General features: G+C 40.5%; 1 protein-coding gene across 1 annotated transcript in view; it reads right to left on the bottom strand.

Moving 5' to 3' along the window:
- The window catches only part of GADL1 (glutamate decarboxylase like 1), a 168,704-nt gene extending 145,680 nt beyond the window's left edge, over positions 1-23,024 (bottom strand). The window contains exon 1 of the mRNA XM_030330126.1: positions 22,988-23,024. Coding sequence (XP_030185986.1) covers positions 22,988-23,024 — 37 coding nt within the window. The remainder of the gene's footprint in view (positions 1-22,987) is intronic.
- Between the last annotated feature and the right edge of the window lie 1,582 nt (positions 23,025-24,606).

The following is a 24,606-nucleotide window of genomic DNA, read 5'->3' as shown; positions in this document are numbered from 1 at the left end:
CTTGATGCACCTGGGTGGTACTGCTGGGCTCGTAATTTGTTTGCATCCCTTTCAAATTTCATGCCCGTTTTTAAGCCATTTTGTTGTCTTAAAACAACATATCAATGAGAGGGTAACTATGGGCAACCTACAATTAAAAAGACTATAGAAAATAAACAAAGATTAATAAATAACAACAATACAAGGCATTGGCCACAAAACCTCTGGAGATTTGGGTAATAGTAACGAATGTAGGGATTTAGCTTCTGAGTCTACCTCTGCAATGCTGCAGAATCACAGAGCCTTTTTAGGAACTGAATGATTTCCACAGTGCAACCCACAAATATGACGACGTAGGAGTAAAAGGCAAAGCTATGCTTACAATATTATTCAGCTAAAGAGGGGTGGCTACCCATAGGCAGAGAGAAAGAAATTAAGAAATTAGCTGAAATCCACAGTGAATCAATATTGCTTACATTTACACTTGGTGAAATATTTACTGAATACTGTGTGCAAGACATTGGGATAGGCACGGTGGGGGAACTCAGAGATGAATCAGACACACAGATGGTAACCTCAAAATCTCGTAACGACAATCAGACATGTTTACGAATACCTAGAATCCCATCCAGAGGGTGTAAAGTATGAAGCTTGAGGTCAGACAAAACACACTGAAATTCCAGAGAAGAGCTTCTGAATGCGCGAAGCAGAAAGGCCACCTGGATTAGACGGTAGTTAGGATGACCGTTCATTCAACCATTCAGCAAATACTTACTTAGTGCCCGTCATGTGCAAGATGAACAAGAAGACACAAATTTACATTTACTCGGGTAGACAGGAGATGTAGTCAATAAAAAGGCAAACAGATAGCCAATTAAAATAATTGCAGGCTCTAATAAATGCTCTGAAGGAAATTACTTGAATGACTCAATAGAATAAGGAGAAGAAGCTATTTTAGATCTGGTCCTGGGAAACTATTTCTAAGGCAGAGACATTCGTATTGACGTGTTTTAGGGAACCAGATGTAAAAAAGATGTGGAAGGAGAACAGCCTAGCAGGAAGGAACAGAAAATGCAAATAATCTGTAAATTGGCCCCTGAAAGAAACAGAAAAGGACTGCGCAGCCTAAGTGGGAGGAAAAGGGAAAAGAAGGAACCAGGTGAGCTTTGGAAAGACCGACAGGGAGCAGATCAGGTAAGGCATTTTATTCTAAAAGCGACACGAAGCCACTTAAGGGTTTTAAACAGAGGAGTAACATGATGGGATTTACATTTATAGAAGATTAGTCTGATTCCACGCAGAGGCGCACGTGGACGTAGATTACTGAGGAAATCCTGTGGAAGGTCCAGGCAACAGAGAACTGAAGCTATGATGTGAAGGTAGCAGTGGAGATGCAGAGAAGTGCTGCGCTACGGGAGACATTTTGGTGGGAAAGCCAAGAGGACTTGCTGGTGAATTGAACGTAGGGGGTAAATAAAACAATAGGATCTAAGGTGACCCTTGGGTTTGGCACCTGTGCCACCAGGTAAACGGTGGAGCCCTGAGCTGATATGGAGACCACTGAAAAATGGCAAGTTAGTCAAGAATGTAGCGGGGCAGGCTTAGGGAATCAAGATTTATTTCTCATTAGTACGAATTGGTTGTGATGGGGTAGAAACAAACGTCATGGCAAAAACATTCACGATAAAAAGGCAACGCGAACCAGGTAAAAAACAAAAAACAAAAAACAATGAATGTGTACGTTGGTGTCCAGGAAATCCCAACAATTTGTTTGTCCAAGAGGCAAGATCTATAAATGGGAGAAGTGAGTGTTGGGAGGGTGGCATGGGGACTGATCTTGCAGTAACTTGAATAGAAAGAATTTAGGTGTTACTTGGTGGGCAGTAGGAAGCCTTATCTACGACGGGATAAGAAGAGGGCTTTAGAGAGATTTAACAGGTGTAGAGGTCAGATGGCAGATCAAGAATTGGAGGTGGGGAGATAGGATGGTGATAATCCAGGCCAGGGAGAGGGAGAACATGAACTAGGCAGTGGACAGAATGGTAGGTTTGTATTTATTTTAACGTCTCCCCGTAATAGTGCTGCTGTAAACTTGAAGCCAGGAATCCTGTGTCTTTCTAATGAGTCCTAAAGCTGTCCAAAGACAGGATAGTTTCCTATTCTCCAGGAAATCTATGTTCTAATGATCTTTGGATGGTAAGGTGACAGAATAAGGCGAGAAAAAAATCATTTTGTGCATCCATGCATCAGTTCCTGTCTTGCAAAGCACTGGCGAACATATAACATTTTTTGGAGGTGACATGTTCCCATCACCCAGGGTTTTTTTTTTTATGAGAGCCTGTTGTGTTAGCATCTCGGATGCTAGTCAAATGATTCAGATTCTGTTGAAATACAAAGGCATCCCCTTCAACAAAAGAGGTGGGTGCTTAAACACCATCCATTTTCTGAGAGGACAAGTTCCTCACAAGGGAGTCTAAAGCACCCCCCAAAAAATAGCTGTCAGAGCCCCACCAATAGCCAATAAATGCATGGTGTCCCATAAACCCTATTTATTTATTTATTTATTTATTCACTTATAATTTTATTTTTCTTCTAGACAGTGGTATAAATGGTGCCCCATAGAGTGTGCAGGGTACAACCTGCACAACTGTAAACAGCAGCCCAGGCTGTTCGGCTACTCAGACAGGCCTTAGGTGTTGTTATTTATTTGTTTCAGTTTGTTTTCTTTTTGCCTTTTGATCCCCTTCGTCCATTTCTCCTACCCTGACTCCCCATCTCTGGCAACCACCCATCTGTCCTCTGCATCTATGAGTCTGCGTCTTTATGGGTGGTTTTTTGTTTTGTTTCGTCTTAAGGTTCTACACCTAAGAGAACTCATACAGTATTTGCCTTTCTCTGTCTGACTTATTTCACTTAGCATAATGCTCTTGAGGTCCATCCATGTCACGTCAAACGACAAGCTTTCATTCTTTTTTAGGGCTGAAGGATGTTCCACTCTATATGTATACACACATAACTACAATTTCTTTATTCAGTCATCTATCGACGAACATTTGGGTTGCTTCCATATCTTGACTACTATAAATAATGCTGCAATAAACATAGGGATGCAAATCTTTTTCATTTTCTTCAGATAAATACCCAAAAGTGGAACTGCTGGATCATATGATAATTCTATTTTTAATTTTTTGAGGTATCTTCATACTGTTTTCCCCGGTGGCTGCACCAATTTACATTCCCACCAACAGCGCACAAACGTTTCTTTTTCTCCACATCTTTGCCAACATTTGGTATTTCTAGTCTTTTTGATATTAGCCATTCTAACACGTATGAGGGGGTATCTCGCTGTGATTGTCATTTGCATTTCTCTGATGATTAATGACGTTGAGCTCCTTTTCATGTACTTGTACAAGTACTTTTCATGTACATCTACATGTCTTCTTTGGGAAAATGTCTACTCAGATCTTCTGCCCATTTTTTAATCAGATTGTTTGAGTTCTTCTGTATGAGCTATGAGTTCTTTATGTATTTTGGATATTAGTTCCTTATAGACATATGACAGGCGAATATTTTCTCCTATTCAGTGGGTTATTCTTTCATTTTGTTGATGGTTTCCTTTGCTATGCAGAAGCTTGTATGATGTAGTCCCAGTTATTTATATTTACTTTGGTTGCTCTTGCTTTTTGGTTTCAGATGACTAAAAAAAATCATCTCTGAGACTTATATCAAGGAGCTTACCGCCTTTGTTTTCCTCTAGGAGCTCTCTGGTTTCAGGTCTTGTGTTCAGGTTTTTAATCCATTTTGAGTTAATTTTTGTGTATGGTGTAAGATAGCCCAGTTTCATTCTCTTGCATGTGGTTATTCAGTTTTCCCAACACCATTCATTAAATAGACTGTCCTTTCCCCAATGTATATTCTTCATGCCTTCGTCATAAATTAATAGACCACATATGTGTTTATTTATGGGCTTTATTCTGTTACATTGATCTATGTGTCTGTTTTAATGCCAATGGTATACTATATTGATTACTATAGCTTTGAAATATAGTTTGAAATCATGGAGTGTGATGCCTCCAACTTCTTATTTCTCCAAGTTGCTTTGGCGTCATGGGGTGCGGGGGTTCCACATAGATTTTAGAATTATTTGTTCTATTTCTTTGGAAATATGCCACTGGATTTTGATAGTGATTGCATTGAATTTGTACATTGTCTTGGGTAGCATGGACATTTTAACAATATTAATTCTTCCAATCCAGGAATATGGAATACCTTTCCATTTTTCTGTGTCTTCTTCAATTTCTTGCCTTCATGTCTTGTAGTTTTCAATGTATATGTCGTTCACCTGCTTGATTGAATTTATCCCTGGTTTTTTATTCTTTTTGATGAAATTACAAACAGAATTATCTTGGGGGCGCCTGGGTGGCTCAGTCGGTTAAACGTCCGACTTCGGATCAGGTCATGATCTCATGGCTTGTGAGTTCGAGCCTGGCATCGGGCTCTGTGCTGACATCAATTTTTTGATGGAGCCCTTAGGGTTTTCTATTTATAATATCATGTCATTTGTAAATAGTGACAGTTTGACTTCTTTTTCCATTTGGATGCCTTTAATTTCTTTTTCTTGCCTAATTGGTCTGGCTAGGATTTCCAATACTATGTTGACTAAGAGCAGTGAGAGTGGGCATCCTTGTCTTGTCCCTGATCTTAGGAGAAAGACTTTCAGCTTTTTACCATTGAGGATGATATTAGCTGTGGGCTTGTCATTTATGGCTTGTATGATGTTGAGGTATATGATCTCTATACCCATTTTTTTGATAATGGATATTGATAATTTACTTTAATTTCAAAAATGCCTTCCTTTTTCACTGGACATGAGGCCAGGAATTAGGTAACCTTCTGAGATTTTCAAGAGAGTAGGTTTTCCAGAGTCATTTATTTCTATCGCTTGAGTAAACATTACTTGACAAGCTGTATGTGCTGCTACTGTATATCTTAGCTTGTCATATTGATAAGCAGCTCTTAAAACCACCCACACCCACCCACCATCCCACCTCTAAGCCTTATGAACTTTTCTGATGGGTACAATTTCAGCTTGCAAGGATTTGAAGGTAGTCAGGCTCTATGAGAAAATTGAATCTATTATATCCACATAGTACATTTCAGCCCCATCCTCCAGCCCCAGACTGGAGAACTTGGCTATGGAAGAGACGCTTTCATTTGGCTCAGTGGGAACTCTGGGACCAAGGTGCAATATGTACACTAGGAACACTACTCACTGTGTGTCCCTCTCCTTCATTAGCCACTGCCACCCTCGTAGTCATTTTTCACCCTGTGCCATTTTGGCTCTTTGTCCTCCTTGACTCTCCATGTTGCTTCTTGTCTACACATATTTGTGAAACCTGAGATTTAACTCACTGCTGTGTCTGTAAATTAGCCTTGTTGACATAAGGCTAAGTAGCGAGAATGCCCATTTTTAGTTTCCTTGTTTGCTTAGGGCATTTGGGGCTTAACCAGCATCCCAACTGGAACGACCCTCCCACCCACCCCCAGACACAGTCTTGGCATGATTGTCAATTAAGGTTATGCTCTTTGGTGGGTATCTCCAGGTACCAAGTATTTCCAATCTCCAGAGTTGTCTGGGCTCCTATCTTTTCAAAGGTCTAATTATTTACCTCTCTCTCCAAATCAGTGAATTCTAAGATCCTTCCACTGAATTCCCCCTAAAAGTGATCTAGACTCATCCTGTTTTCTGTGACACCAGAGAACCATAACTCATACTCTGAATAATTTGGTTTCTGTAGCCATTTCCAAGTAAGGAAAGTTAAATCCAATTAGACACACCTTAGTATACTCTACGGACCCTCAGAATTCCTCATCTCTTTTTATCTTTTTCTCCAAAATTTAGGGATCACCCAGATACTGTCAGAAAGCAAATATGGTGGGGTTTTTTTTCTCTTTTTAAAAATATTCCTCTCAAGAACAAGCCTGGATGATTGAGGTCAACAAGTAGAGTACTGTCTTTGCAAAGAGTTCAGAACGATACTGCCAAAAAGAAATATAACGCAAGCCACAGATGATGCCACCTGTGTGATTTATCTTTTCTAGTAGTAGATGCCATACAGGAAATAAAAATATAATGGCCCTTATTTAAAAAAAAAAACAACAAAAAACAGAAGTTAAGATTCACCGGATATTTATAACGGATCAGGTACTGAGCCAGGCACCTTGTACAGATCACTTCATGTAATCCTCCCAATAAGCCTATGATGAAAATATCTTTATTAACTCCATTTCACAGATAGAGTAACTGAGGCCAGAGGGAATTAAGAGGACTGCCCAAATCAGACAGCTAATAAGTGGTAGAGGCAGAATTCAAAGCCAGATACCCTGAGTTCAGTCCGACATAACGTTGATAATTACCACACTCTACCTTTCTTTGTTTTAAGAAAAGGCAAACGAGAAGATACTGCTTCTTGTGTCTCATCAGCCACACTAAACAATTTGGACCTATATTTTGTACTCCTAAAGCAATAAGCAATTATCTTGGAACTATGCATTAAATTGCAATGTGCGGCAATTTAATATATAGTTTTAAAACCAATTTGCTCAAGTGTTGACTTCAGAATTTTAAATGTATTCCATTTAACCAGCAATTTAAATGAAAATTTAAATAAATGCTATAAATGGGTGCCTCATTTGCATGATCTGTTGATTAACTCCGATGTGAAGCTCATCTGTGCCCAGGGTTCTGCCTTCTAGCCTAGGCCTTTGGCAGATCATCTTCTAGATGAGCAGAGACAGTAACTCTCAGCTCCTTAGCACCTCAACACACATGCTGTGACATTCACATGAGGCCAACCTCAAATGCAGAAAACTGTACTTAGCAAAACTCCTTTATGGAGGCTATTACAAGTGATTGGAAGGAACATACCACGAAGCTGTTGGAATGGCAGTAAGACCTTTCCAAGAAGCATCTTTAAGGAAAATCAGATGATCTAAGCTGCCTTCTAAGGAGAGAGGACTCTGGCCCTTGCAGGGCGAACGCATTGCCGAGCAGAGTATGCAAACGTAGGGACAGAGATGAACTGCTCAGTGAAGTAGAAAAGAAGGCGAGGCTGCCCCCAGCACCTTCCTTCTCATCCTTTGTGCTACACAGAATCAGCCTTACCCCATATAAAATCAGAGAAAATATTCTAAAAAATTTAACCTTCTTGGGAGCCACCACAGTCACATACACTACATTGTAGATGGTGCCCCTGAAGTGGCAAACATGGCTGCCCAGGGGGATGCCCACACATCTCATCGCTGCTCTGATGTTGACAAATGAAGTGCCCGTAGAACACTGCATAACAGATCATAAAGACATTGGCATGGGTGCGTCCACAGCTGAGACCCAGTGAGGCTTGAATTTGGGTCCATCTAGAATATGTGCCAAAGTGGGTTTGGGGCCAATCTTGCATAGGAACATGGGATCTTGGAGCCTGACCATCACTTATAGATCATTTAGCAAATATCCTCATTTTGACTTTGAGAAAATTGAGATTTAGGGGCACACATATTGTTTGATGGTCATGTACCTCCTTCTATAGTACATGTAAGGGCTGTCCATACTTCACCTCTCATAAACATCTGGAACTTATTTCATAGAATAGTAGCTACCATTTATCTAGCACTTTCTATGTGCCAGGTTTGGGTTAAGCCCTTTACAAATAATAGCATATTTATCCCACACAGCAACCCTGTGAAGATACAAACAACTAAAACTCATTCTGATTAAGTGAAACACAAAAATACTTTATTGGGAGGAGGCATCAGTTATCTACAGTTGTGTAACAAATGACCCCAAGACTTAGAAGTTTAAAACAACAATGACGTACTGTTTCTCGCGATGCTGTGGCTTGTCTGGGTGATTCTGCTGGTCTTGCCTGGGCTTACTCACACAACTGGATCAGCTTGTGCATTGGCTGGGAGTTGAGCCCATCTGGAAAGCCTAGGATAGCTGGACCTCTCTCTCGACATAGGCTTTCATTTTCAAAGAGATTAGACTGATATTCCTCACAAGGTGACAGTAGGTTTGAAGATAGTGAAAGCAAAAGCTACAAAGCCTCTTGAGGCCTTGGATTGTATGTCACACAACATCACCTCTGCCACACTGTGTTGATCAAAGCAAGTCACCAGAAGAAGCGGATTCAAAGATATAGAAAAAAAGCTCACCTCTTGACGACAGAAGGCAATGTCACATTGCAAAGTGATACGAATGCTAGGAAGGAATAAAGGAATGTGAAGCCATTTTTTTTTCAACCTACTAGAGTCTACCCTCTTACCAAAAATTATTCATACTCCTTCCACCCACAAAATACACTTATTCCCATCCCCAAACCTGCCCAAATCTTGTCCTATTATAGAAACAGGCTTGTAGTCGAGGATCGCTTCTGATTTGTGTCAAGTCTACAAACATAAAAGGCTATTCAGTTGCAGCTGCTCTTGGTTCAGGGACCCATAAACTAAACACACAGAGTCTCAGACACCACACTCAACATAAAATAGCAAGAATACGATTACCACCATAGACACTCCCAGGAAAGAACGGAAGGCACAGAGCCAGCCACTGGTCCACAGCAGTTCTGAAATCTAGCCAAGGACATATTGCGCCTGTTGCACGGGGTTCCGATTCTGCCCGCTGGGGTGGTCTCCTAATCCATTATTCTCTGCGGCTCTTGGATCTGCGCTCAGACAGAAGAGAAGCAGTGGCCCGGCCTCTCGGACGGTCTTTGATGTCAGATACCGTGGTGAGTGGTTGCCGACATCCCAACACATTTTGGCTTGTCCTTGTCTCTTCTCTTCTCATCTGAATGCTTGCTTCTTGATTCTCAGGGATGGAAGCTACACAGAGAAACAGCTTTCTTTCTCCAGCTCCGTGCACGGTCACACTTTGGCAACTGTACCCGCCTGCGTTCCCAGGCTCCTCTATAAGCTCTAACTTGCCCTCTCTTGCCAGTGCTTCCGGGGGGCTGGTTAGTGACTTGACTTTTATCTGATTTCCAGAGAAACCCTCTTGCCTCTTCATGGAATTTTTCTTCCTCAGCCTCTCCCATAATTGGGTAAGGTTTAATTTCAATAATAAGCATGTTACGCCAGAGTACTCCTTACGCACAATATGTTATTGGGCCTCATCTTCACCCTACCCATACAAGTTACACACATGCTGTTTTATAGGCAAGGATGCTGAGGATCACAGAAGTTGGGTAACTTGCCCATGGCTACACGGCCAAAAGGTTTCAGAGCTCAGACTTGAACTCAGGTCTGACTCCTGAGCCTCTGCACGTGACTCCTATTCTCCATTCACCGGGAGAAGAGGGACGGGGACAGTGGTGCGCCAGTAAACTGGTTTCTGAAGAAAAAGGCCCTGACCGACAGCACTTGTCTAGTTTCCTGGTGTAAAGACTCCCGTCGGGCTAATCTCAAGATACTAACAATCTGATAATTCGCTTACAACATTTCTGAATATTTAACACTCTCACGAGCTGGTAGGAAGTGCTTTCAGCATACCAACGACAGGGAACTAGGAAAACAAAGTTCTTCACTAAGGAAATGGAGTGATCGTTAACAAAAATGGAGTAGAGTGGTTCTTCAGGGGCGGACCTGTGCTCAAGCCATCCCTTCCAAGTCAACTGTCTTTATCCCTCTGCCTGCAGCCTATCTTGGCAAAACCTTCTCTGCCCACTTATGTGGCCAGCCTGAAGTTCTGAAAAACGAATACCCATACCTCAGCATCTCCCACCAATCACCAGTAGAAATTAATGTCTAAATATCCAGCTCGTTTGTCTTTCATAGGGGATGACTCTGAGGTGTGTATTCTTCACTAACACCCCGAGTTCCCCAGTAGAATTAAGCTTCAATTATGCACAGGGCTACTTTGCTTTATCATGTATTCTCTGTTGGCTAGCTCTGAAACCACCTTCCAAAGTAACTACTTACTCTTCTACCCTTGACTTAGGTCTGCTTCTGAAAAACTCAAATCAAGACAAATGATTACCATGTTTTGAACGCCCGTGGCCCAGACAGACACCGCACTGGACATTAACACGTGTTTACGCAACTCTTTATGACATCTTGTGTGGCAAGTTATCATGCCCAACTGTACAAATATGAAAATGAGGATCAGAGAAGTTCATTAACTTTGGGGAGGTCACATAGCTGGTATAGTAAATAGCAGAGCTGATATTCAAACTATGATTGATTGCGATGTCTCTTCTCTTTTCACTAAACCACGCTGCCTCTCTCACCAGGGAGACTGGACGCATACACGTGAAACAATAAAAGAACAATTAACTGCTAAACTGACATATTGTATTGAACACTTCTGGACAAAACTGTCATCATACGTATGTTCCACAATTACTTTCTGAAATTCTCTTTTGTTGTGCCATCAACTTGAAAAATAAGGCCACCAACAAGTATCAGGAAATTCAATTTTTTATGGATTTTCTTTCTTCTCTATCATTGCTTCATACAAATTAGGTACTGAAACAAAACTGAGCTGATGGCATAACAGAATAAACCATGATGAAAGTGCATATGAAGAAAATATGTTCCCTGGATATATTTTTTGGCCCACATAGCATTTGAAAGAACAGATAAGATATGTCATAAAATACCAACTAAGTCTCTATTGATTTTGAAAGTCAATGCAAAGCATTAGGAGATCAAACAACACAATATCCAGAGTGCTGAATTGGGAATAGTCTTATCAGCAAGAAACTCAAACAAAAGGACTTAGCAATATATTTAATAGGCAAAATTGGAGTGTGGAAATTTAAAATTTGCCAATGCTGCAGCTTAATCATCAAAACAGATTTGAATATTTAGATAGCTGCTCTATAATATTTCCCATTAAGAAGCTCCTGAATGCTGAAATTCTTAGCACTGTACTTCAGATGCTGGTGGAAACTAACATAAAATTTAACGGTGATTTAATCTGTATTTTACAGGGTTGATTTTTTACTTTTCATTATCTGCTCTGACAATACGCACGGACAGAACATTATAGAACTTGGGATGGGAGAGCCCAGCCCCGACTCTAGCCCTACATAGCTCTTTGACTGCAAATAGTACTTTACTCTCTGGTTAAATGATGCCGTCAGTTAAATGACCCTCTACAAGACGCCTGGCCACTCTAACTGTCCGTGATTCTATGGCGAAAGCCCATTTTTCAGTTAAAATCCCATTCACATAATGAGCACAAATCACATTCCAGAATTGCTAAGAGTCTTCATCAATGGTCTGCACTACTGTGAATTCCTAAAACGTGTCAGGACCCCATGATGGCGGCTCACTGGAGGAAACGATGAAGAATGTGGTCTTTAGGGCCACGGGGACCACTTGAGGCTCAGCAAAGCTGTTTCCTGGCAAAAGTCCCTCTTTATTATTTTGCTTTTATGAGTTGTAGGCATGAATGAATGAAGTGATACTTCAGCTTTGAATTACAATGTGACTTGACTGACATTCGATACCCATTGTTTTTCCCTCTTAAAAAAAATGGAGGACTTTGCCGCTAAGCCTCACTTACCACGGGAGCTCCATCAGCAGACCTGAGGCCCAGCTTGTGCATGTTCACCCTTGGCAACTGCACTCCGCAAAGACGGGGCTGGTGTCAATGGCAGTGGCTGAAGCAGCCAATTTCATTTGTTTCAAGGTTGTTTGTGGCCCCAAGGTTGTTTATGACACACAGGTATACGGAGAAAACATAAATATATTTTGGTCTCTAATTAATTTTGTCTTCCCCCTGAGTCGCCATTGCCAAAAAGAGGTAACAAAATGTACCTTATTTAGTCCAATCTGGTTAAAATTTGGTCATATGTAATAAGTTCAACAGTCTCTTTAGACAGTGCTCAGTTTTACTGTGTAAAAATGTTCCATCTCTTAGATCTCCATTTCCCCTTCTCCTAATACTCTTCATGATGGCTTGTAGGCACATAAGCACAAAAGCAAGTTATCCAACTTCAAGATGGAGGAAGACCGGTAGGGGCCTTGGATCAGTATAGTCTCCACTAGCACCCTTGTCTCTGGGAAATCTTACTTTCTACACCCTTTCTCACCTGGCAGTCACAGCTGAGGAATATTCATGGTCTTTCTCTCTCTCTCTCTCTCCGTTGGTTAGATAGGGGAGGTGCTCCACGACTAAGGTCACCTCGCCTTGGCTGTCAATGATGGTATAGACCCTCTGGATTTATGCCACATCCTCCATAACCTCCCCAACAGAGATCGTCCTATGATTTCATCTTCATCAGAGAGGGACCCTTGGGAGGATCAAGGGTACTTGATTCAACTACCTTCCTCTGAGGATAAGAGGGCCTTTCTGAGTTACCTCCACCCCTTCAAAGGCTAAATCAAGCCTCTCCCTCCTTGTCCAATTTCAGTTAGCCATCCCTTTTGCGTTGAAGAGATTGCAAGGCAGCCTTCCCCAAGAGAAGTTGGTAAAGATTTCTGTTGTTGGCCGTGTTTCCATAAACCTACCATGTAAATGATCTACACCCCTCCCTGCTCCTTGGCTTTGATCCCAAGTAATAAGGAATAGATGCTACGTCTTTCAACATTTGCCTCCCTTGCTTCAATCTCTTTTTCCCTCCCCATTATCACCTCATATCAGGAGTGGAGATTCTACACTGACTTTTCTTACTTTAAATATTCCCTTTTTGATCTTAGCTTTAAAGGTACACAAAGGTATCTTTTCTGTACGATACCTCCACGATTTTGTCTTCTAGGCCTAGTAGGTCATGTAAAAGGGGAAATAAAGGAATTTAGGGAGCCCTACATCAAGGCAATAGCCTGAGTTGTAAAACTATTGTTTTCCTTTGAAACTCTTATTTTGGCCACTGGAATCTAAATAGTAATTATCTTTCTCTTTGCATTCTACCTGTAAGGATCATACTCCCTCTTAAGCAGACAGCTATTTGCAGAGAAGAGCAGGTACTCAGAAACAGCAGGAAAAAGAAGCATGGCAATGTTTTTTTGAAATATCATATGCATGGGGATGCTCTAAAATTGGACTGTGCTGAGCATTGCACAACTCTGTAAATTTGCTAAAAATTGAATTGCACATTCAAACAGGTGAATTTTATGATATGTAAACCATACCTCGATAAAGCTTTTAAAAAATCATGGGCAGCATAAAAGAGTGCACCCTTCTGTAGGCTCTGCTATGGACTTCTTAGTAGCACTGCCTATGTGAGCGATAGAAACAGAGCAAGCTAGGAGAGCATATGCAGGCATTGTCCCCTCCAGAAGGGTGAGGGATCTATCATACTCCCAGTACAGTTCAGTGAGTAGAAAGCTATAATTTTCCTTTAAACCGGGACTTACTTGCCAAATCTGTTTACATGTGTATCTCTTGAGCAATAAAACGTTATTGGTTTCTCCAAATCATGAGCGTGAACTATAATTATGCATGCATACGTGTACATAAAAATACGTTTTCACCTACATACACTCTATTAGGAAGCGTCTTATCTGGCAACATCAAATATCCAGAACGCACACAAAAATACAAAGGAGTGCAAAATAAATAAGTAGAAAAATGTTAGTGTAGTAGATACTTAGACCTCCTCTTATATACACCTATTCACATTTCATCCGGAGGCAATCAACCTTAGATCGGGTGCGATACCAACCTTTCGTGGGCTAGAAAACCAGGAATATGGGACAACAGCCAAAGTTGTCGAAAGCAATAAATTGGAGGAAATGTGGCAAGCGGCGGCTAAAGACGCTACTAGGATTTATGAGAAGAAAGAAATTACTCTTTCTCTGACACTCATGGGAGATCATGATGAAGGAGACAAACAGTATAAAAGTTACAAGAATTCAGAAACAGCAATCTGCCCATCATTCAATGAAGGGACAAACATGGCGGATACATCTCAACTCTTAGAAATGCTATATTATTCTGGTCTCCCAAAGGCAATGCCAATATACACAAAAGACGGTTAAATGTGTTGAGGGAGGCAAGTAAGTTTTAAAATTATTTCACTAATTTTTCTATTCTTAAAAGCCTGCTTCCTTTGCTTTTAAATTAGGTGTTCTTTTTTTTTTATTGTGGTAAAAAGCACATAAGATAAAATTTACCATTTTAACTATTTTTAAGTGTGCAACTCACTCTGTTGAAGTATACTGTATTCATATTGGTGTGAAACAGATCTCCAGAACTTTTTCATCTTGCAAAACTGAAACTCTATAACAAGTAAAGACTTTTCCTTCTCCCTGGATTCCCCCACACCTTGGTAACCACCATTCTACTTTAGGTTTTATGAATTTGATTACTTTCATTACCTCATTTAAGTGGGATCATACAGTATTTGTCCGATCATAAAATTTTATGTCTGGCTTATTTCATTTAACACCATGTCCTCAAGGTGCATCCATGTGGTAGCCAGTGACGGTATTTCTATCCTTTTTAAGTCTGAATAATATTGTATTGTATGTATAAACTACATTTTGTCTGTCTACTCATCCATTGATGGACATTTGGGTTGCTTGTACCTCTTGGCTATTGTGAACAGTGCTGCTGTGAATGCAGGTGCACAAGTATCTTTTTAAGACCATGTTTTCCGTTCTTTTGGATATTGATCCAGAAATAGGAATTCTGGATAACATAATAGTTCTATTTTTACTTTGTTGAGGAACCTCTCTACTGTTTTTCATACCAGTGGCCCCATTCCACAATCCTGCCAATAGCCTACAAGAGTTCCAATTTCTCCACATCCTTCCAACACTTGTTATTTTCTATTTTATTATTATTTTCTAACAGTAGTCATCCCAGTGAGTGTGGGTGATCGCTCATTGTGGTTTTGGTTTGCATTTCTCTGATGATTCATGATGCCGAGCATCTTTTCATAGACTTTTTGGTCATTTGTGTGTCATCTTTGAAGAAATATTTGTTCAAGTCTTTGGCTTAAGTTTTAACTGACTTATTTGATTTTTTGTAATTGAGTTGTAGGAGTTCTTTATATAGTCTATATATTAACTCCTTATCAGATACAGGATCTGCAAATATTTTCTCCCATTTCACAGGATGTTTTTCCATTCTCTTGTTTGTGTCCTCTGATGCACAAAGGTATTTTAGATTAATGGAGTCTCACTTGTCTATTTTTGCTTTTGTTGCCTCTGCTTTTTGTGTCATATCCAGGAAACCATTGCCAAATCAAACACTGTAAGGATTTCTCCTATGTTTCCTCCTAGGAATTTTGTAGTTTTGGGTCTTCAGTTCAGGCTTTCAATCCATTTTTCAGTCAATTTTGTGTAGTGTATAAAGTAAGGATCCAACCTTATTCTTTTGCATATGGATATACAGTTTTCTCAACACCATTTGTTGAAGACATTGTCCTTTCCCCATTGAGTGGTCTTGTCACCCTTGTTGCAAATCATTTGACCACATACATAGGCGCTTATCTCGTGGCTCTGTATTCTAATCCATTGGTCTATGTATCCTTCTTTATGTAAGTACCACACTGTTTCAATTAGTATGACTTTGCAATATGTTTTGAAATCAGGAAGTCTGAGTCCTCCCAGTTTGCTACTTTTCAAAATTGTGTTGGCTATTTAGTCTCTTGAGATTCTATATGAATTTTAAGATTTTGTTTGTTTGTTTGTTTCTGCAGAAAATATTCTTGGAATTTTGATGAGCATTGTTTTGAATCTGTAGTTCACTTTGGATAGTATAGACATCTTAGCCATATCAAGGAACAGAGTATGTCTTTTCATTTATTTGTGTCATCTTTAATTTCTTTCAGTAATGTTTGCAGTTTTCAGTGTAAAAACTTTTTACCTCCCTGGTTAGGCTTATCTTTATGTATTCTTTTTGATGCTATTGTAAATCTTAAAAGTTTCTTTTAATACAAATTTCAAGTGTATGCCTTTTAAAGAGATTATCAGTGAGACAGCCACCTGTAAAATAGACAGCTGATATCCCATTGATCTAAATCCTTCAACTCTAAATATCCTATTTGCTCACCCAAATCCACATGTTTTCAAGTCTTAGTCTACAAAATTTAACCATTCCACCAACAATAAGAAACAAAAAGAGAACAGCAAAGATGCATTCCATGGTGCCGTCTTGAGTTGGGACCAACACTTGTTGGGATTTATCCCCAGCTCAAAGGGCCCCAACCACAGAGGCCATAGACAAGACAACTTTAAGTATGTAAACCATATGTAGGACTTAAAATGAAGCTCAGCTAAGGCAGGGAAAAAACCTGCTCTGTATAACTCCAATGCATGAGAATTTTGTGATGTATTGTTCATAAAAGGAGTATCAGGTCAAAACCCACATTGGAGGTCTCTGATTCATTTCATGTCCAAATATGCAACTTCTGTTGAAGGGATGGCCCTTACAGCAGTGATGGCAATGGAAGCAAACCGACTTTAGTTCCCTAAATCCACCAAAGGCTCTGTCCTTGCACAGACCCAGGAAAATGTTGAGCTCAATGATCATAATGTAATCAGTGGCAAAAAAAAAAAAACAAAAAACAAAAAACAAAAATCTGTCTCCCATATTTTTCTATTGTATTCTCTATCTCTGCTGTTTCAGTTCTGAGTAGGAAGAAGACTATTTAAAAAATCACTGTCCCGGGAGTTTGGATGGCTCAGTTGGTTGAGTTGACTTTGGCTCAGGTCATATCAGAGTTTGTGAGTTCGAGTCTCAAATCAGGCTCTACACTGTCACAGCAGAGCCTCCTGCTTTAGATCCCTCTCTCTCTCTGTCCCTCCCCCACTTGCATGCACACACACTCTCTCTCTCAAAAATAAACCTTTAAAAAATTATATATATATAATTATAATTATTATAATATAATAAATTATATATATAATTATAATTATTATAATATAATAAATTATATATATATATACATATATATACACATATATATATATATATACACCACTGTCCCTTTTTCAATTACTCTATTAGGAGTGATAAAGATCAAAGGTCTTCTTTCTTTATACTACAGTCCATTTGTTATTTGCTTTGAAGGTTCTATCTAAGCTATATCTTATTTTAAAACATACTCCCCCCTGGGGCGCCTGGGTGGCGCAGTCGGTTAAGCGTCCGACTTCAGCCAGGTCACGATCTCGCGGTCCGTGAGTTCGAGCCCCGCGTCAGGCTCTGGGCTGATGGCTCAGAGCCTGGAGCCTGTTTCCGATTCTGTGTCTCCCTCTCTCTGTGGCCCTCCCCCGTTCATGCTCTGTCTCTCTCTGTCCCAAAAAAAATAAAAATAAACGTTGAAAAAAAAAATTTTTTAAAAAAAATAAAACATACTCCCCATAGAATTCCATGCATATTTATCCATACACTTCAATATGGTAAACGTTTATTGAGGGAGGAAGACAGGACATACTAATCTTAAACATGCCAGGTTTTTTACGTACATTCTCACAAAACCCCATGAGGTTAGTAACATTATTTGTTAACACCTCCATTGTACTGGGGAATCTATAAATTAAGTTGCCCTGAAAGGGGCCTCACTGTTATTAGAGTCAGAAACTAAGTTTTGGTCTATAAAAAGCAAAGCTCAAACCCTGTTCTTCCCCATCACTGCCATAACCAAGTGCAAATTAGTCAGGATGATGATTTGTAAAAAAAAAATAATAATAATTATTTCTGACCATTGGATTTTCAAGAATTGCTAATCCTGATGCATTTCTATGCAAATTTTCAACTCTATATTATGCCTTAAAACATTGTTAATCCTTTGGTAGGTTTGTATAGTTCCCTTTCTTTTTTCTCTTGCTTCTATATTTTTACTTAATTTCCGGCCAATTATTTCTCTTCTATCATATTTGTGATAAAAAAAAAAGTTGAAACAACTTGAATATTCAGTAACTTGGGATTAATAAGAACACATTTAGATTCCAATATAAGGATTTGTTTGAACAATAGAAATGACAATCATGCTTGTGTAAGAAAATAAAAAGCAAACCCGACAAATACAACTGGAAAGCCTGGCCTAAAATGAATGAGAAAAACATGTAAGCAAAACAAAAACCCCATTCCCAGCCCACTTCCCTATTAAATTATTATTTTTTCTTTCTGTCTGTCAGAAGCAATGAAGACGCTCTTCAGAAAATACAGACAAGCAGAAGAACCAAAGGAAAAATTCATTACCTGCCCAATTGAATACAACTATTGTTTTTATTTTATTTTATTTTATTTTATTTTATTTTATTTTATTTTATTTTATTTTATATTTTAGAGAGAGGGAGAGGGAAAGTAGGGTAGAGGGCTAGAGGGAGAGAAAGAGAGAATCTAAAGCAGGCTCCACACTCAGCATGGAGCCCCACATGGGGCTTGATCTCATGACTCTGGGATCATGACCTGAGCAGAAATCAAGAGGCAGTGGCTCAACCGACTGAGCCACCCAGGTGCCCCTTGTATACAACTACTTTTAATCCCCAAGTGTAAGTTCTTTCAGCTCCGGTTTCATATGTATAAATGAATTATTATTTTTCAACAAAATGTGTTCTTGCTGTACAAACTATCCTGCAATCTACTACGATTTAAGCAACCCAACATAAACATTTTTTCAAACTAAACCCTATTGCCAAACGTGGAAAACACTCCAACGTGTTACTCTTACTAATGGTAGGAAGAAGAAATAATTGCCTGAATATTACTTATGAAACCAAAAATAACATAGAAGAAATGTGAAAAATTCTGAAAACAGATCAAAAAAGGGCTTAAAATATAAAAGTTTGTGGGGTGTCTGGTGGCTCAATCAGTTAAGCGTCTGACTTCGGCTCAGGTCATGATCTCAAGGCTCATGAGTTCGAGCTTCGCATTGGGCTCTGTGCTGACAGCTCAGAACCTGGAGTCTGCTTCAAATTCTGTGTCTTCCTCTCTCTCTGCCCCTCCTTCTCTCACGCTCTGTCTCTCTCTCTCTCTCTCAAAAATAAACAAACATTAAAATATATATATAATATACACATACATATACATACATATATGTTTGTGAGACTGCCCATAATGCTCCCAAATGACTAGTACTTGAAATAATTAGTTAATGAGAGCATCAATTTTCAATCAACTTACTGAAATTAATTATGAAATTAATGTAAGAAATGAGGGCTGCATAATAGAAGCTCAATAAAATCTTTTATTGCCTACTAATAAAAAGCCTAATAGAGAAAATGACATCATGGCTCTTTCTAGAAGTCAAAGATTAAACTAAGAAATGTAATTTAACCCAGAAGATGTAGAAGGAGGAAGGGCTGGGTGGTATAAAATAGTGCTCAAAATAAAGTGATCTTCAAGGAAAACACGGAACCACCAGCACAAAAGCAGCAAAATCCAGACTGTGGAAAAGTCTATAGGCCAATAACCCAGGCTTTTTAACAGATAAACTATAAGAATGGAAAAGGACAGGAGGGTGAATCTATAAATTAAAAGACGTATCACAGGTTTTCTTAATGGGTAAGACTAAATTGTTATGTCGAGGAATGCATAATGAGATGGTTACACTATAAAAAGTGCAAGAAAGTAATTACTACCCAAGTCAGGGTAGTAGTTACTTATAGGGGAGGGGAGGGGCTATGGTTAAAAGGGAGCACATAGGACATGTGATCCCAGGAGGATGGCAAAATTTTATGTCTTCACCTATGTGGTGATCACAAGGGGACAAAATAATAGATGTTTTACATACTCAGTCCCTCATAATCCAAAAAGAAGTTTAATGGGCACAGAACCAAACACCATGGAGATCCCGTCTCTCCATGATCATGAGAAGCTCAAGGTGAAAGGAAAGTGGGGAGAGGAGAAAAAGGGACTGTGCCAGAATCCATGCGTGTTGTGCATAAATTTAATGTGGGTTCCATTTTTGAGAAATTATTTTCTTTGAGGCATTTTCCCATTTCCATTTCCATCCTACCACCCTCTGCACTATGGAACAGGTGTACCAAAAGATACTGATTTAGACTGGAATCAAGAGATTTAGACTTCTAGAGAAGTATGTCAGGGCTGGAAAGCAGGGAGGGGATGGGGTCACAGGGATACTCAGCAAGGTTACCAGAACGCCTGCAAGGGAAAATCTCAAAAGTAAAGTCAAGATTCCCTTCAAGACCAAAGAGGAGTTTGCCCACTTGGAAGAGAAACGTGGTGCTCCTGGAAAAAAAGAGGCCCAGGATCCCACTTCTCAGAAAACTGAAGCAGCAGTGAGACATGAAAAACAAAACAATATCATCCTGTTTCCCGGGATAGTGTGGAAGCAACATTATAGTTTTTGCAAAGTATATAAATATATCAGGTTAAAGGTTACTCATTCATTCTTCCTTTCCTAAAGAGCGGTGACTTTTTAAATGGCGGGGAGAGGCGGAGGGGGGGGAAGGGGGCGGCTATCCCGCTTTACAAAGGGTCTTGTTCCCGGACCTAACTCTGAAAAGAAAAAGATAAACAAAAGACACTCAACTTTCACGCACTTGAAAACACCTCAACTGCTTATGCAAAACAATTAGGGGACACTTACAAATTAGGTATTCATAAACTGTCATAACATCTTTATGTAACAAAGCAGGGGAAGCCAAGGGCAGAGGGGAGATCAAAAGTTAGCTTAACTATGATTTGCAACAAAGCAGTGTAATTCAACATGACAACACGGCGGGAAATCAGTATCTTTTGTCATTATCTTTGAGTTATAAAGAGGGCACCAGACAAATTACAGAAAAATTTTGTTCCTGGATATCACGGTTTCAATCTTATTACAACATACCAGACTTACAACAGTATTTAAAGGTCAGCTTTTCAAGAGAAAAAAATATGTACCCCTCCCCATTAAAACTTGAAATTCGCTTCCATTTTAAAAGTGTTTCAACAAGAATCAAAGCTGCATAAAATAAAAAGAATGAGTTTGCAGGACGATTTATGTGGAAGGTTTGTGTTATTATTTCAAACCATGGGTTGGGGGAGGAATATTATGTGAGTCCAAAGAATTCTTAATTGTTAATGGAATTAAAATTTCCATATCATATAATTAATTGGATGTGCTATGGCAAGATCATAAACCGTATTTAAGCATGAGGAATTCTTTATCTGTAACAGGATTCCCTGTGATGTTCTTCCATAATGTATAGGGCTGTAACAGATAGTCAACAAGAGGGTTTAACACAAGGCGTATCATTTAACATACTCATCAAATGTCACCTTACACGATCTTGTCACACATACTTAGAAATTTACTGAGTTTGACATATATATCCTGTGCTTTTTTAAGGATGTCATAGGCAACTTTTGGCACAATCGGTTGCTATTAGACATGCTATCGCCTTATCACCTGTTCCAAGACGACCCGACGCACAGCCTGGGCCTCCTGGCATTCTCCGGAATTCAAATGTCAGGTTAAACTTCACACTTCACTCTTCAAACATGGCTAATTATTGAAGTCATCACAAGACATGCCCAATTACAAGGACACATCTTTAATTTAGGAAGAATAGATACTTTTTTTTTTTTTAAGCTCCTATCAGACTTCTAAAGGGTGTATGGCTTTGAAAGAATTACGATTAAAAACAGAAAACCAAACAAACAAAACAGTGCAGGGCTAAGGTTGTCCCATACAATTATCCGGCTTATCCTTGCCTCACATGAAGAAGCCTGCCACATAACTGGGAAATTTTTTTTTTTCTGATCAACAATCTACTTTATCGTTTTCAATCAGTTCTCCAATAGCTAGATGTCTTAAATTACAGAGAGTGCTGACCCTAGAAACACAAAAATAGTAATTTTACAAAAAGCTCCAGAAGTTGATAGGACTAGTTTTTTCATACCATATAATGAAACACAATAACAATGCAACTTAAAAAAAAAATGTTTTTTGTTTGAATAGGATCAAGACAGTTATGCTGGGAACTTTTTAGGGACAATAAAAGGAATGAACGAAGAAGATTTCTTGTAGTACAATGGCTCTTGTCTTGCCAAATACTGTGCAAAATTCCCCACCCTGGAAATGATCCCCAGGGAACCCAAGCCAGGGTATCTGACGCACCTGTTGTGGCCAAGCCCCCAGAGAGCTTCAACTTAACACAGCTTCATTAAGCCTCGTTCAGTACAACCCGAAAGGATACTGATGCAAAGGGGAGTTATTCCTGGAGGAGCGCTCCTCCTAAAAGGTCAACAACTAACTAGTTAGTGAAAATGCCTGAATAACAATAGGAATGACCTTTCAAAGCAGGGAATCTTCATGGGGGGGGGGGGCGGTTCACGGAGGTAGGTAAGGAGTCTACCCTGAAATCTTTAGCAAACATCCAAATGTGTACAGATGGGTGAAACCCCATGGGAGACGGGTTTGGAATATTTCATCACACGTTCAAAGCAGTCTAAGACCCTTCCCTCGCAAAAGCCAGTAACCATTATTTTATAGAACTAAATGGCATCCGCGTTATAAAATCAGTTTGGGGAATTCTGCGGCCCAACACCTTCCCTAAACAACTAACGTCCAGTCCCCCACCCGCAGGCTCCCATCCCAAGTGCATCAGGGCATCACTCTCTCTGTAAGATCAAGGTAGCCTCTTTTCAGGCCAGTTGCTAAGAGTAGCAGGGTGGAGGTGGGAGGGTGGAGGTGGGAGGGCGGGGGTGACGCTGTGCACGTCCCAAGTAGAAGCAAAATCGTCTTTCTTCGGGAAAGGGACTTTCACGGGGTCTAAGGATCCCCGCAGCAGCGCGCCAAGCAGTGAAACCCCGACACGCATTTCATTTCGCAAACCTGCACGGTGCCCATTATGTTGCGAGCGCAGTCCTCTGCGCTGTATAAAAGTTAACTTGTTTAAATTCTAAAATTAACCCTGAAAGGTACAGAAAAGGATGCAAAAAAATCCATGAAGATGGGGACTTCCTACCCAGCCCAGCCGCCCGCCTTGCAGAGAAATAACCCCTCCTCCTCAATCCCCAGGTCACCCAGCATCCCGGGGATAAAAGCCCGCGAGGGAAGCGGTTAGGGGCTAAAATCGCAGCCACGCGGAGGCCAGTCGTTACCGTCCAGCGGGCACTCGCGGTCCGAGTCGCTGCTCATCGCTGCTCCCCGACTCCGGGTTGTCCCCCGCGCGGCTCCCGCAGTCTAGGCAGCGGCTGCAGTTGCTGAGGCAGCGCCCCCCTTGGGGCCCCGCAGGTGCACCCGGCGGCAGCTGGGCGCGCGCCAGGGCGGAGGGAGAGACGAGGACACACTCCTGGCGCTCCTTTCACTTTGCAACCCGAGGCCCCAGTGCCAGGCTCCTGCAGCCCAAGGCTCTCTATTAATACTTGGTGGGCGGCTGGCTGCATGCCAACGACTTGACCCTTGCCCGGGGTCCCTGTGCCCTCGCTGGGAAGGGGTGGGGAACAGCGTGCAGGAATGTGGGTGATTTGCCTGGGTAGAAATAGGCAGAGAGCAGCTCTCCTAGGCAAGGCAGGTGAGTGAGCCTTGGCTTGTGACTTTTCCAGAGGCCGGCGTTTGGGAGTAACCACCTCACAGCGTCCGATCTGGCCCCAGAAGCCCTCAGCTAAATATGTGGCCTGCTCCAGGCCACCAGCTCAGGGCACCTATTTTAGGGCCGCTGCCGTGAGCTCCGTCTGCTACCCATTCATTCAGTACTGCCTTGACATTTCAGAGTTCTACAAGCGAATCCCTTTTCCCCTATCGGATTTCAGCCTCTCTTGCCTCTGCAAAATTCCAGTTTGGAGAAGGGAAAGGCCAAAAGGCCTGATATTTGTTTGGTCTTGAGGCTGCAATTTTCTCAACGCTCCAGTTCTTCAAGCCAGCCCATGAAGTTGGGTTGCGGCCATGTTCCTATTGTAAATTTAAATTTAATCAGTGGATGCGGCTTTTTTGTCATCCTTCTAACAAGCTTTATGGTTAAAGTTAAATTCCCTCAGGAGCTTTTAACTTAGGCTGTTGATAGGATAGGAGCAAAATCAGTTCATGCCATTTCAAAGCATATTTATGACAACTACATTAGGGAATTGCATTTGTTATCTAGATATTTCAACGGGCTTAAAAAAAAAAAAAAGTCCTGGTTTATTTTTGCACAGAGCCTCGTATCCACCCTTAGCAGGTAAATTCTTTCCAGGCTAGCAAGAGTTTAAGTCCCTATCAGTGAAGACAGGGCAGATCTTTGCTCTCAAGTAAGAAGTGGTTATTCCCAATATACCTACAACTAGACTCATTAGAAACAGTAAAGACACTCCAGACAAATTTTATCAAGTTCCTGAGACCCTCTCCTCCGTCTACTCTCTTGTATCCAGTTTCAGCAGAAAAAGGACTTAGATCTAGTGATGGAAACATAAAGAAGAACTTCAGGAATTAACCTTTGGTAGCTTGATTCAAAAACCAGTGAAGGACATTGGGCACCCGGGTGGCTCAGTCGGTTGAGCATTGGACTGTTGACTTCGGCTCAGGTCATGATCTCAGTTTGTGAGTTTGATCCCACATCGGGCTCTGCACTGACTGCACAACCTGCTTGGGATTCTCTCTCTTCCTCTCTATCTCTCTCTCATAATACAAATAAACTTAAAAAATACCGAAGGACGTGTATTTACGCTCTGGCGAATTTTCTTTTTGTATTTAGCATTGTAATAAGCGAACCTTGTGTACTCCAGCTCGGATCAGTGACCAGTGT

The sequence above is a fragment of the Lynx canadensis genome, chromosome C2 (assembly GCF_007474595.2).
Source record: "Lynx canadensis isolate LIC74 chromosome C2, mLynCan4.pri.v2, whole genome shotgun sequence".
In the NCBI taxonomy this organism is placed as follows: Eukaryota; Metazoa; Chordata; class Mammalia; order Carnivora; family Felidae; genus Lynx; species Lynx canadensis.
Note: the sequence above shows the minus strand (reverse complement) of the source record. Positions and strands in the feature narration are given on the sequence as shown.